We start from the raw sequence: 12,748 nt of genomic DNA, 5'->3' as shown, positions 1-12,748 counted from the left end.
GCTTTGAAGGTTGGTGTCTTCACGAGAATTTAGTAATTTTTTCAGTTTTCTTCTACTTGTATCAATTTCTGTCTTCTGATCGCAGAATCTATCAGTATCCTCAGGTTTTTAAAAAAAACTATCATTGTTCTTTTGTCAATAAAAATTTCCAATATCTACTGGCCTTAACTATATCTTTCTTAACATAGAAATTATTTATTTTCGTTTTGCTATTTCCGGCTTGGCCTTTTTCTTTTATCACTATATCACTAAGTATCAACAATGAAAGGCCCGTAGGACCAATGAAATTTCTTTGGAGCCATCAATGACATTTTATCTTGTCAATTTTGCATGTTTTTTCTTTGCTTTTTGTTATTAGTCGCATAAAAACATCTGTAAACTGTTTTTAGTAGAATAAATGGACCACATTTTTTCATTTATTGATTTTAACTTCAATAATAACTTTTTTTTCAAAAAATGCTGGTTTCTCTGAATCCGTCTCTTTTTTTTCTCAGAAATAATAAATTCAATCCGAATCGTATGGCCGTTTTAGTGACCTGGTGGTTTCATTCTGTAGCTGAAGTTAATTACTGATAGGACACTTTTTTGAACGATGTTTTCAATGTTACCATTCATTTGTTGGTATTTACTTGCACTGTTGTTACGTTTCTCACTATGTTGCCCATTGCAACAAAAAAACTTTCTCATTATAGCTCTCAAAAAATAATACCCCCATTGTGGCACGATTACTAGGATTGGGGTGAGTGTAAGTGATATACATTTCTTTCCCAACATGTTAATTAATAATATAACCGAGAGGTTAAAGTATACATGCCTTCAGATTAATAAAAAAAATTTAGTTATGGAAATAACCAATCTTATGTATTATTATTTTAATGATCTCTTGGTTATTGATTGATATTACCCATTAAACTGTTCCCTACTGTATATGAAAATAAGGGCGAATGCGAAGTAAGCCGATAGGCAAGCAAGCCGACAGAAAAGCAAGCCGAAAGTTATGTAATAGTTATGTAATCTATCAGAAATAATACATTGTCAGCCGTTACAATGAATATTGCGCGTAGTATTATAGTGCATAATGTATTCCAATGCACCAAAGAAACAAAAATGCGTCAATTTTTAGACATCTAGTGGGTACGGGCCTCAGCAGACCGCTGTCCATGGCCATGCCTCTCATCCGCTGTGGGATGTAATCCGGAAATAGCGGGCTGGTTATCAAGCGCGCCCACCGGCTCGCCAGGGGCAACTTAAAAAACGGGTATCCGAAAATTTTTCGGCTTACTCGACCTCATTTTCAAATTTCGGCTTGCTTGCCTATCGGCTTGCTTGACCGCCACCGAAAATAAGAACCGAATGATTCTAATTGTCTATTGGCATATGACTACGATGCTGTGTTTGTGTGTGTGTGTGTGGGGGGGGGGGGGGGGAGGGGGGGGCTATAATGGGAAAGAGCCGAGCGAGGTTGGAGCAAACATTTGCACGCATTAATCTGGATAAATTGGTTGAGAAAACACACGTGGGAAATTTGCGTTGACATGATTCGAATTTATTTGGAGTCCAACTAAGTTGAACTAAGCACACAAATTCATTTTTCAAAGACCCGGTTACTCGTTTCCTAAAGATCTGTTCATTCGGTGCCGATTAAAGTTCGAGTCATTTACAACCAATGTAACAAAATTCTGGGACTGCTCTGTGAAATGCTTGGCTTCTGAAGAAAATATTGGAATAAACACCATCTTGTTTCTAAGACGAGTCAAGAACCTAATAGCAAAAGACAAACTATTCTGCCGTCGAATTCTTACCCTACTTGCGAGCTTGAAATTGACCTGTCCTGTGTTTATCGTGTGAAATTGACCTGTCCTGTGGGTAAAAAAAACATTTACCCACCAACCTCCCCTCCGGTATACCGCACTTTTCAACCCAGAGTTAACAAAAATTATGCGCTGTGAATATAGCACACTATGAAACGCACTGGGGGTGGGGGGGGGGGGGGGGGGCACAAACGGAAAAGATGATAATATAAGATCCGATCTATCCATCAATTGCCAGAACTTTATAACGATGGAAACATTTGAGCAGAATAGTTATGACCATAATACTGAAACTCTGCCAATTGTGAGCGATTTGCTCTGACATCATCATCGGATGCGATGCTGGTCCAAAGGAGATGTTCCAGCACTCTGTCCAACAATCCCCCACCCCACCCGTGGAATAATGAACACGACCTATCTCTACTCGCGGCCAACGAGTCGAACAACGTCAAAGCGAATGCCCCCTCAAGGTTATCCATTTCTGAGAGGTCTTTTTCACTCTCTTAGCTCTCCTTTTTCAAAGCGGCATGAGAATCTTATCGCTTTTCTAGTTAAAGACTTGGAGCTTTTGTTGGGTCTTTCCCATTATAGCCCTCAGCTTAGTGGTCAGATAACCTATAACCCCCCCCCCCATCATGGTAATTATACCATAATGGGGGGGCTATATTTTCATGGGGGACTATAATGGGAAAGACCCCTTTTGTCTTTAATAACAATTAAAACTGGCATTGTTTCAAAAGAGTCTAAGTTTGAGAGAAAATGTCTACTGAATGCCGGTAGTCAACAAAAATTTCCCTAATTTCAGACGCATTGTGGACTCATTTGCTGACGTAATTATCAATTTAGGAGCTAAAAAGGAGCTTATTTAATTCTAGCATGAAAAAAGCTAACTAACCAAATTTAAAGTTCTTAACCTTCCGTAGCTACTTCAACTTCAAAATATTCAAAAAAAAATATTATCATATAATTTTTCCAAATTTTGCGAAGTTCAAAAAACGATTACTGAAGTGTCGCATACGAGAGAAAAGGCCCCATTTGTTCATAAACAATAAATAATCGGATATATTCTGTTTCGCCCCCCCATCTTAGTGAGCATAAATTTTTATGACCCCCCAGGCGCACGTGCTATTTTCCTACATAGTAACGTGCTATATAACAACATATAATTTGTAACTGGGGGTCATAAAAAACACTGGGGGCGAAACAGAGTTTAGTGACCTAGAAACCATACTACCACAAAAGTGCATATTATTTGCAAACCCCAGACACACTAAGATTTATACAAAGATTTTCTATGTAAAAGCACGTGCTCTGTAACTGGGGGAGCATAATCTACTGGGGGCACAAACGAAAAACATCCAGAACATGATTACCTGAGACTTTTTAAGCTCATATCGAAAACTCATTATCAAGATATAACAATTACTTTCTTTTCTCAAATTATCGGTCAGGTTTCTTGGAACATTTGGAACTGATTCTGTATACCTCGATAAGTGCAAAATGTCCAAAGGGGTAAAAAAAGTTTTGCTAAACAGTGAAAAAAAAGTATGCTAAACTTTTTATAGATGCAAGTTTGAACGTCATTAAGACAAACAAGAATTCCGTTTAATTATTACTATAAATTTTATTCAATTTTTTACCAATAACAAAAAAATCACTGCGCACATAGCAGTAAAAAATATCTTTTCCATTTTTGCCCCCCAGTACCTTTTGCACCCCCAGTTAGAGAGCACATGTCACTACAAAGTAAATCATTTTGTAACGATAAGGCACGTGCGTCGGGGGATTCAATTGATATACACCCACTGAGCTGGGGGGCACAAGCACAAAAGATCCAAAAATTCAAGTAAAAATTTTTGTTCGAAACAATGCTATCTATTTCAAAATTATGTAAGAAATTGTCCTATTTTCCGGGGGTGGAAATAAAATAAACTCACAAAACTTGGGGGCATAGACAAAAAAATGGTCCGTGTTTCAATAGTTACACTAAGTGTAAAGTAGATCTATTTCATCTAGTTACATAAAATCCGTCGTAGGTTGGTATTCATTGATTGTAGAATGGCAGAATAAGAAGTAATTAAGGTGATGATGAAGCAATGGTTTGAGTTTTACGATTCTCGGAAATCACAATTAAACTCAATGTGCTAAAACAATATCAATTTTTGATTCTTTCATTCATTTGCAGGAAACAAAGCTTGAATTTACAGCTCTTGCTTGCTTTTGTCACTAAACATCGTTTCTTTTTAGAACTGAATTTCAACAACCTTTTTGACTACTAAATTTTGTGCTCAATTGAAAAAAATGAATAAAAGCGTCCCAGAAATTGTTTTAGCTGTATCGAATCGATCGTAATCAATGAATTGCAAAGCGAAAATTGGTTGTCTTCCAATATCTTTCTTCGAAAACTTTATTTTGAAGTAAACTGAAATTTGAAGTTTCAAGAGATCCATTTCGTAATATATCTAATGTATATTTAAGGAAAAAAGCGTACAATCAGCGCGAGCGGTTGACAGTTTAAAAAAATTTGACCAAAACGAGCGTCCGTTTTTTTTTTGCTTTGTAAACATTAAAAAATACCTGGTATTGACTCAAAGTATCAAGAAGTTTTTGGTGGTGTTACTTTTTTGAATCTCCGCAAAACATATCGGTTAGCCGAAATTGACATAACCAAAAAAACACCCGGCTAATAGGGAGTTACTTACTATACCCTAAAAAAAATCTGGAGGATTGCAGCATTTAGTAGAAAAGTCCCTTAAAGGATAATTTTTGTTGAAACTAAGCATATACTAACTAAGCGTTTCGTTAAAACTAAGTTAATAATAGTTCAATCTTTTACAAAAAAATCTGATTCTAGAATAAGTGTAGTGAAAAGGAAGCCCAGAACAGTCTTCAAGACTGTTCTGGGCTTCCTTTTCACTATACTTATTCTAGAATCTGATTTTTTTGTAAAAGATTGAACTATTATTAACTTGTTTCATTAAGGTAACTTTTTTTGTAGAATTTTTCAATCAAATTGTTTTATAAGAGAAATATTTTCGTCATCCGTTCACGTTACGAAGCTCGTAACGTGAGCGGATTACAAAAAATATTTCTCGTAGTAAAACTTCTGCAATAAAGTTACCTTAATGAATTGATTTTTTTAAAAGCAAAGGGTCGGGAATGTTTGATTTTGAGACAACTTCTTTCTGAAAATTATTACTCAAACGTGACAAAGTCCAAAAGGTTGAAATTGATTTTTTCCCGGGGTTTTGCTAATCTTCCTGAATTCTGCCTCATTCTGCGTTTATTTTGCGTCATCAAAAAAAGAATTTGATTTTGGATTCGTTATTACATGTTGTTCTTCTGTAATTGAGAATTGTTAGAAATATAACTAGCGAAATTTGAAAACAGGCTGCTTGCTTATCAGCCACAAACCTCTATCTCCGGAGCCCTCTACGTAGAATAGCAAATCCACCAATTTTTCACAATTACAGAACCAATGTTGATTGGCAACCACTCCCGTATTATCTAGTTTGCTGCTACCCCGGTAATTTTCCGGAAATGGTGAAAATGTTGCAGGGGCTCTGACTCAGGCCGGGGTGTTTCACCGCATGGAATGGGGGATCCCAGTACCAAATGCAGTGCCACTCCAAGACAACAAAAAAGACAGCAAGAGGAGAGACGAAAGGAACTCAAGCGGCAGCAGAAGCAGGAGCAGGAGCAGGCACAGGGTAAAATGGGGAGGGAGAGGGGGAGGGGGCGCAGTGGAAGTGTCTCGCCGTCCGCCAACATTTATGGAGCAGAGAATGTGCGCCAGCAGAATGTTCGCCAGGGAAAGAGCCCTCTATCAAAAGTTTGTTCAATTGCAGATTTTCAAACATGTTTTCTCAACGCAACAGCAACAATCTAATTAGTAGAACGATATTTATTGTTGATATATATTACATTAGACCGCATCAATTTTCAAAATGGAAAAAATCAGTAGCTGAATGAAATTATCAAGCTGACCAGAAACTAGGTTCAAAGATTTGAAAAACTAAAACGAGGTGAACTCACATTGACAACAAAGTGGTATCTTTCGCAATTAGTACCAAATCAAACTCACCCTAGCTAGCTTCCGAGAAAAAGACACAGTAAACCGCTAGCAAAATTGTTGTTAGATTCTTGAAGTCAGTAGTTTGAACCACAAATTTTCGCCACAAGCAGGTTTGTATCAATTGAAAAACGAAATTGAATTTACAATTATTAAATTTACTGTCTGTTTAAATTTGTTACCACGAAATTTAAAAATCAAATTTTGTCAGCAGCTATCTTATGGATAACACTTTTTTTGCACTTTTTCTCCATATTCTGCATTTAACACCAAAAAATATTTTTTACCAGTTCAATCCACATCTTTTCTTACCCTTCAGCTAATTTTGAGATACTCCTTTTGTATAATGGATAATGGCGTTAAAACTTTTTAAAAATTCCGTTTTTTTTTTTGAAAAATTCCTTTGGTACTTTTTTGCGAAAGTTTAAGTTTAAGTATTTGACTTGAAAATGCTGTAATTTCAAACAGAAGTCTACTGAGTGCGGACCCGGAGGTGTGGGATCCCCCGAGCGACGGGGACGAGATCCATCATCCGAAGTGCAACAACAGCAGTCGGATTCGTACCCGAGTTATGGATCCCTTCGCTCCCAGGCCTCGAAAGAGAAAGAGACCCGCAGATCTCGAAAGGCAACGAAGACAGTGAGTACGAATTGAGTCAAATCCATCGCTTTTGACCATCATTTGGGACTTTGCTTGAATTCAATTATTATAATTATTACATTTATTATAGTAATTAACATTTCGGTGTCCACCAAGTTAATGTTCGGGTAAAACAGCTTCGTCTACTCGTTTTTTTATTAATGTCAAATTTTTCCGAATACGGATTGATAATATATTGTAGCTCTTCATTTTTATTGTCAAACCGAGAACTCGGTACAGAATAATTGTAAAAATTAGATGTGCCTAGAAGATTCTGAGAAATGAGCAGTACATATATATGTATATCTAGTGCTCTGAATTTCATTGCTAAAAAGCAGCCGCTTGAATTTTTTTTTAAAATCGGGCACGTGTTTGTAACTAACTAAATTGCATCATAACTGTTGCCAAACATGCAGGATGCTGGGATTTACCACAGACGCAGTTCCTCCGCGATGTCATTCGGCTCCCTCAAGTCTCAAGTCAACAGTAACTTCTCGGCGGATTACAAGGCAAGAGCAACTACAAAAGACGGCAGATCGGATCACACCGATCTTGAGAGACGGAGACTTCGCAAGGTACTTCGTATGCAACAACACAAACATGACCAGCAGCTGCAACAGCATCAACAGCAAAACATACCACGATACTTCGAAGTATGTACAAAACAATTGAAGCGACAAAACCGGAACATAAAGTTCTGGGAAACGTAAAAACTTGAAATCAAGTTGAAATCATTTAAGTCATAACACGAAACATTTAATGGTTCATTTTTATATCTAGTAACTATCATCATCAAAAGCTTGTGACTACTCGAAAGCACAAAAAAGCTGTCTTACACAAACTTCTACACACATGGCATTAAGATTCCAAAAAATAAATGATATAAATTCGACGTTTGATCATAGGTTCCGGCGAAGCAGGAGAAACCAAAACGGATCTACGGACAGACCCTGTCAGATGTCGAGGAGCGGAAGAGGGTGCACGAGCAAGACATGCGTCAAATTCACGGACGAAGCAGAAAGGACCTCCGAAAGCATAGGTAAGGTTTTAAGTGGCTACATTCAATTCAAATTTAGATTTTTGATCAATCCTAGAAATTCTTGAGATTCCTTTGTTTGAATCTGCCCCTGTGACATCTCTGTCTGACATTATCAAATGAATTCTTGTAAACTTTCCGCTCGAGTTTATTATCGCAATCCAGTATTTTTTCACTCTTTTTTGGTTGATTTGAGAAACAGCTCATTTGCAAATAGACGTTGTCAAAGTGGAATTCGCGTCTGCAATTTTTTTCATCGACTCAAATACTGAATAGTCGTAATAAAGATTGACCTCGGTAAATGGGTTTAACATTGTTTGATCAACATTAGGAGCTCTACTTTTTTGGGCAAAAGTCAGCAATATTGCTCGAAAAAGCCGAAGTTGTGGTAGCTGCCCCGCAAGAAAAAAATGAAAGCCAAATTAAGAACCACTGTGAAATGTGTCAGTTTGTCAATTTTGATGTGACAGAATCAAACAGAGTGTGGAACGTCTATACTCGGGAACGAGCCAGCAACGCAAACCACAAGCAGTGGGCGGCAGGGGATTCTCATCAACGTCGTCCAGATCCCGATCGACGTCCAGCATCCGAAGCAGCCACCAGAACTTCAAGACATCAGGGGTCTCGTCAAGTGGGGGGACGACCACGGTCGGGGACCCGAGGAGTTCACGGCGGAAGCCTAGACAGCCGAACCTCAACTGGTGGGAGTTGGATCCACAGACGATCCGGTAGTTAAAACCTTTGAACTTTGACCACAATCGCATGTCTTTGAATCAAAAGGAAGCTTAGAAAAGCGTCAGCTCATCCGGGATTAGCAAAAAAAATCAACTGACACAATTTTTAAGTTCTTCTCGAGGTAAATTTGCAGGCCGGAACCATACGCCCAAATTATTTGTTTTTCAGACAAAAAATTTGTTTGTTGCCAGTTGGTTAGTCATGTAGTAAAATAAATTGCTTGGAGTTTCTAAAAACAGAAGTTGTCGTCTTTTCTAAAAACCAGTCATGAACTGTTATCCACGCGTTTTTTTCTCTATCAGACAGCTAATCATCAAAATCATGTGCTAGAATGAGAAATCATTGTTACTATGAGTTGTTGCAGGTACCGCAGGATCCACTATGACAACATGCGTGGATTCAGACGAGGGAAGTTTGGTCAATCGAGTGAGCAGGGCTTCCTCTCCATACAGCACCCAAGGCACAAGGTAAACAACCACAAATACATAACAAGCATGAATACATTAAAAGAACTCTTCAATAAGAACTTTTAACAGTAAAACTTGCTTTAAGAATGTTTTAACCCAGTTTTTGCTCGATCAGCACAAGAAAGTACCCGTTAACAGACAAATAGGAGCCTTCAAATCCTATTTTTACCTATGAGAACGAACAGCCACAACTTTTATATTAACAACAATACAGATACTCTGATTAATTTATTTAACATTTGAAAGCGTGTAGATATCTAATCTTAGGGTTATAATCTGAATAATTAACATGTTTCAACAAAAAAACATTGCGCCGTTTTTACACAGGGCCGACTTTTTCATTCTATAACATAAAGAAGTCTTCTTGATGGATTAACAAAAACCATTTCTAATTGAATTTAAGAACTTGAAAACTCAAACAGTTCCTGTGCATTAATTTTTTGCAATTTTCATTTGTTTTCATTGTATATGTTAGAATAGAGTTTCATGAAGGCTAGGCCAATTAAAGCTCAATTTTAAGTAAATTTTCACCCGAGGTTGAGCTCGATTTACCGACGGATTCCTCATACTATATTCTGGCATATTTGGAGCCCGAATTTGATGTTTCTTGGGGCAAATGAAGACGCAACGTTGAAAATTGGTGTTAACTATTGTGCTTAAGAAAATGAAAACCGCAATTTTACCAATGTCTGCTGTGTGGAACTGAAAATCCATACTTGAAATAATCATGCATTTTTTTAAAGGTCGGTAGTGGTTCTTGAGCGTTGGTTTAACAAAACTAAGCAGAATAGAAATCTGTTAAGTTGTAGTTAAGCTTGAGTTCAATTTTTCGAAGAAGCTAGCCTTAAGGCGTCAAAGGATTCTTACCAGATTTGCTCATCATATTGTTCATTTCTTACCCCGAAATGGTTTTTTGAGAGTACTTGGCAATGTTTGAGGCATTGATTGGAGAACTGATTGTCTTCAAACTTAATTTTTTTTCTAAAAAATCTCATAAACCTTGCATTCAGATCACAAATCAATTTCACCAGGGAGCCTATCCATTAACGAGTGCTTTAAATAGCCACAAAAGTTTTCTTACGACTCGAAAAGTAGTCTTGAAATCTTTCGCTTTTCATTTTTATATTATTTGAAGTGAATTTCAAACAAAAAATGTCACACGTGCTGAAATTTGTAGTGGTTTGACTAGTGAAAAAAACTTTGATGGCAGAGCAATGAGATAACGGTTCAGGCTGAATTTTTGGAAGAATGCTTCTATTGCTCGTAAAAATTTCAATTAACGATATCTTGCGGTTTTCATGGTATAAATTTTTTTGTTTGACGAATGATAAAAGTTACCTAAAAAAGATATAATTATAGTCGTTTTTTAAGAGTTATACAATTTTTTTTTGCATTTTCTTAAAATCTTTTTTGGCTGGTCTAATATAGTCTGATTATTTTCATATTATAGATAATAGCAAAATTCATTAGGAAAATTATTATAGGAAATTAGTATAGAAATGTTTTTGTATTATGGTAAAAATTATTGAAAACTTCTGACTTTTTTTCTAATGTAGTAGATACTAGTCATTTCGAGGTTGTTTTTGTCAGTAGAAACGAATCTTGGAGTAATATCGGGAATTAATCCGATTTTTTTCATCTGATTATCACTAATTTGAAAATTTAACTTACAAAAAATGTTCAGATTAGAGAATGGAACAAGATCGATAGTTTGAAATAAAATTTAAAATGACACTCATCCAAATGTAAACTGACAATTTTTGCTTGAAGTAAATTGATTTTCCTATGCTTTTCTCATTGTCTTAGATAAATTTTAGAGCAGCTGCAGTTCAACCCCCAGGTTGAGGTGCCAGACCGAAAGTCGATATGTCCAGACCGTCCCAGACGGAAAGTGTCTATGTCCAGACCCTCCCAGATGGAAAGTGCCTATGTCCAGACTTTCGTGCGTTCAAAATTTTTTGTGCGTTCATCGTGCGTTCAAAAGTCCTCATGTCCAGACTTTCGTGCGTTCAAAATTGCCTATGTCCAGACTATCGTGCGTTCATTTTTTTTCCAGACCGTGTAATTTTGAACGCACGACGCCACCTTGTGCGTTCATTTCGGTCTGTACATATCGACTTTCGGTCTGGCACCTCAACCTGGGCACTATGGTGAACAAAGCAGGAAAAATATTAAAAAGCAGCAAATTTTCTAAAAGTCAGGCTATACCACATAAAACCCGAATAAGAAGTGTTTCTTCTTAACTGCCGAGATATGGCACGAGGTCTAATCATGGTTGCATTTGATTTAGATCCCGCCGATGGTAGGACTACGAAAAGCAAAGTCAGCAGATTCGAGTGACGAGTTCAGACGACAAATGAACGAACAGCGGGCTGCTAAAGTGTTCAAAGAAGATACGAAACCCAATAAAGACCTCAAAAATAAACGAAGGTCGATGAGCGAAAGCAGAATTGATTTCGAACTAAGAAGATTCAATGATTTCGATCGGCCGACGCTTGATAACCGCTACATAAACGTTGACGATGTTTACATAAACTTGAAGATAAACAAACTTGAACAACAACTGAAAATTGAAAGAAAAGAATTAAAACGACTTCAGAAGTTAATGAAAGATCAGAACGAAAAAGAACATCAATACAGCCAGGCATCATCTGCTAAGAGTCCACGGAAAGAGAAGACAAACAAGAAACTTTTGCAGCAAATAGAACAAATTGAGAACTCAATTGAGTCGAAAGAAAGACAGAGGAAAAAGAACAAAGACAAACTGGAAAAGGCAGAGAGAACCAGATCACAAAACAGATCCAGAAGCAGATCTCCAACTGATAGGTCAAGGAGCAAGTCACGTGACAAAAGAGAGAAGCGCTCCAAGTCACGTGACTCGACTAGGTCTCCGACGGGTTCTCAACAAAAGGGTTAGAGTTGAAAATGCTTTGGTTGATCATAAAAGCATTCAATATTCATTTTCGTTTAAAATTATCGTCCAAGTTATCGTTTTCCCAACAAACTAAATAAATTTGGGAGTAATTTTACAATAAAAAAAAAACTAACTTACCTCAGCTGTCTAAATCTGCCTTTACTTAACTGACCTTAACTTAACTTAAGCTAACTCTACCTTAATTTTACCTTAACAGAAGTGTATCTTAACTCTGTTTATAAAAGTAAAATTGCCATAGCTTTATTTGGTATGCGCTGTGTTGCCTGGTAGACTAAAGAGAAGAAACGGAATCGATAATGGTCCCCTAGCTCTTGATAATTGTAGTAAATAAATTATCATCTTCAATGTCCTCTCATGTGTTCTGTAATCAGGTCACGTGCGCTTCAAAAACGAGTCTCCGAAACAAACACAGTCAAAGAAAGGAGGTCATAGCGGAGGCAGTCGGAATCGAAGCCTCGACTCGGACCGGCTCATCTACGATATCAACCGGATCAAAGAAATAGACGACATGTTGAAGATGACAAAAGCGTACCTTGAGAGCTCAATGTCTGGCCAATCACAGACTTCGAAGGCTTCTCAGAAAAGTTTCTCAAGTTCTGGCAAGCATCTGTGACAAATTGAACACAGCAACTTTTACAAAAAAAAACATATTTAATGTTATTTTTCAAACACTTTTTTGTTCGAGTTATAGCTGATAATTCAGACTATCGGCGAGTAAAACGCTCTTTCGAGAACTTTTTATTGAAGCTATATCTCCCAAAGGCAACTTCTTTCTACGATATATCAAGGCAAAAACACATCTAACTGGCCCGGCAAATCTAGCTGTATTTGCTAGCAGGTATTTTGTCTGAGTCGATTTTCGGCTCAGATTGGTCACCGATACGTTTTCGAAACATAAAAATATTAAGCCTAAAAAGAGCGCAATCGATTCAGTATATTAGTAGGCTCAACGAAAATTATGTTTAACGAACTTTTTCTGAGCTCTCTAAGTATAAAAGAACGGATATAAGGCTTATATGGTTAAGAGATTACGTAATAAACTTTCTCGCTGGA

General features: G+C 37.1%; 1 protein-coding gene across 6 annotated transcripts; it reads left to right on the top strand.

Moving 5' to 3' along the window:
• Positions 1 to 1,509: 1,509 nt before the first annotated feature.
• LOC142355290 (uncharacterized) lies at positions 1,510 to 12,366 on the top strand. Of its 6 annotated transcripts, none has more exons than XM_075407500.1 (10): positions 1,510 to 1,752; positions 2,085 to 2,281; positions 5,370 to 5,643; positions 6,352 to 6,522; positions 6,939 to 7,175; positions 7,428 to 7,561; positions 8,029 to 8,286; positions 8,658 to 8,760; positions 11,051 to 11,672; positions 12,067 to 12,366. In XM_075407500.1, exons 2-10 carry the CDS (start codon positions 2,151 to 2,153, stop codon positions 12,306 to 12,308), a joined length of 2,172 nt encoding a protein of 723 aa, XP_075263615.1. In that variant the 5' UTR covers positions 1,510 to 1,752; positions 2,085 to 2,150; the 3' UTR covers positions 12,309 to 12,366. The 6 variants fall into 6 exon arrangements, with proteins under 6 accessions (XP_075263615.1, XP_075263614.1, XP_075263617.1 ...); XM_075407499.1 differs by having other exon boundaries at positions 1,510 to 1,767; positions 2,095 to 2,281; XM_075407502.1 differs by having other exon boundaries at positions 1,510 to 1,774; positions 2,100 to 2,281; positions 6,939 to 7,097.
• Positions 12,367 to 12,748: the final 382 nt, after the last annotated feature.

Source organism: Convolutriloba macropyga, unplaced genomic scaffold (assembly GCF_964194025.1).
Source record: "Convolutriloba macropyga unplaced genomic scaffold, txConMacr16.3 SCAFFOLD_1161, whole genome shotgun sequence".
Lineage (NCBI taxonomy): Eukaryota > Metazoa > Xenacoelomorpha > Acoela > Convolutidae > Convolutriloba > Convolutriloba macropyga.
This window is presented reverse-complemented; position numbering and strand designations above follow the sequence as displayed.

Excerpts from the sequence above, each read along its gene's own strand:
- LOC142355290 (XM_075407500.1), top strand. The coding sequence starts at position 2,151 with ATGCTGGTCCAAAGGAGATGTTCCAGCACTCTGTCCAACAATCCCCCA. Across the intron at positions 7,562-8,028 it reads AAGGACCTCCGAAAGCATAG|AATCAAACAGAGTGTGGAAC; the intron begins GTAAGGTTTTAA and ends TTGATGTGACAG. Across the intron at positions 8,761-11,050 it reads TACAGCACCCAAGGCACAAG|ATCCCGCCGATGGTAGGACT; the intron begins GTAAACAACCAC and ends CATTTGATTTAG.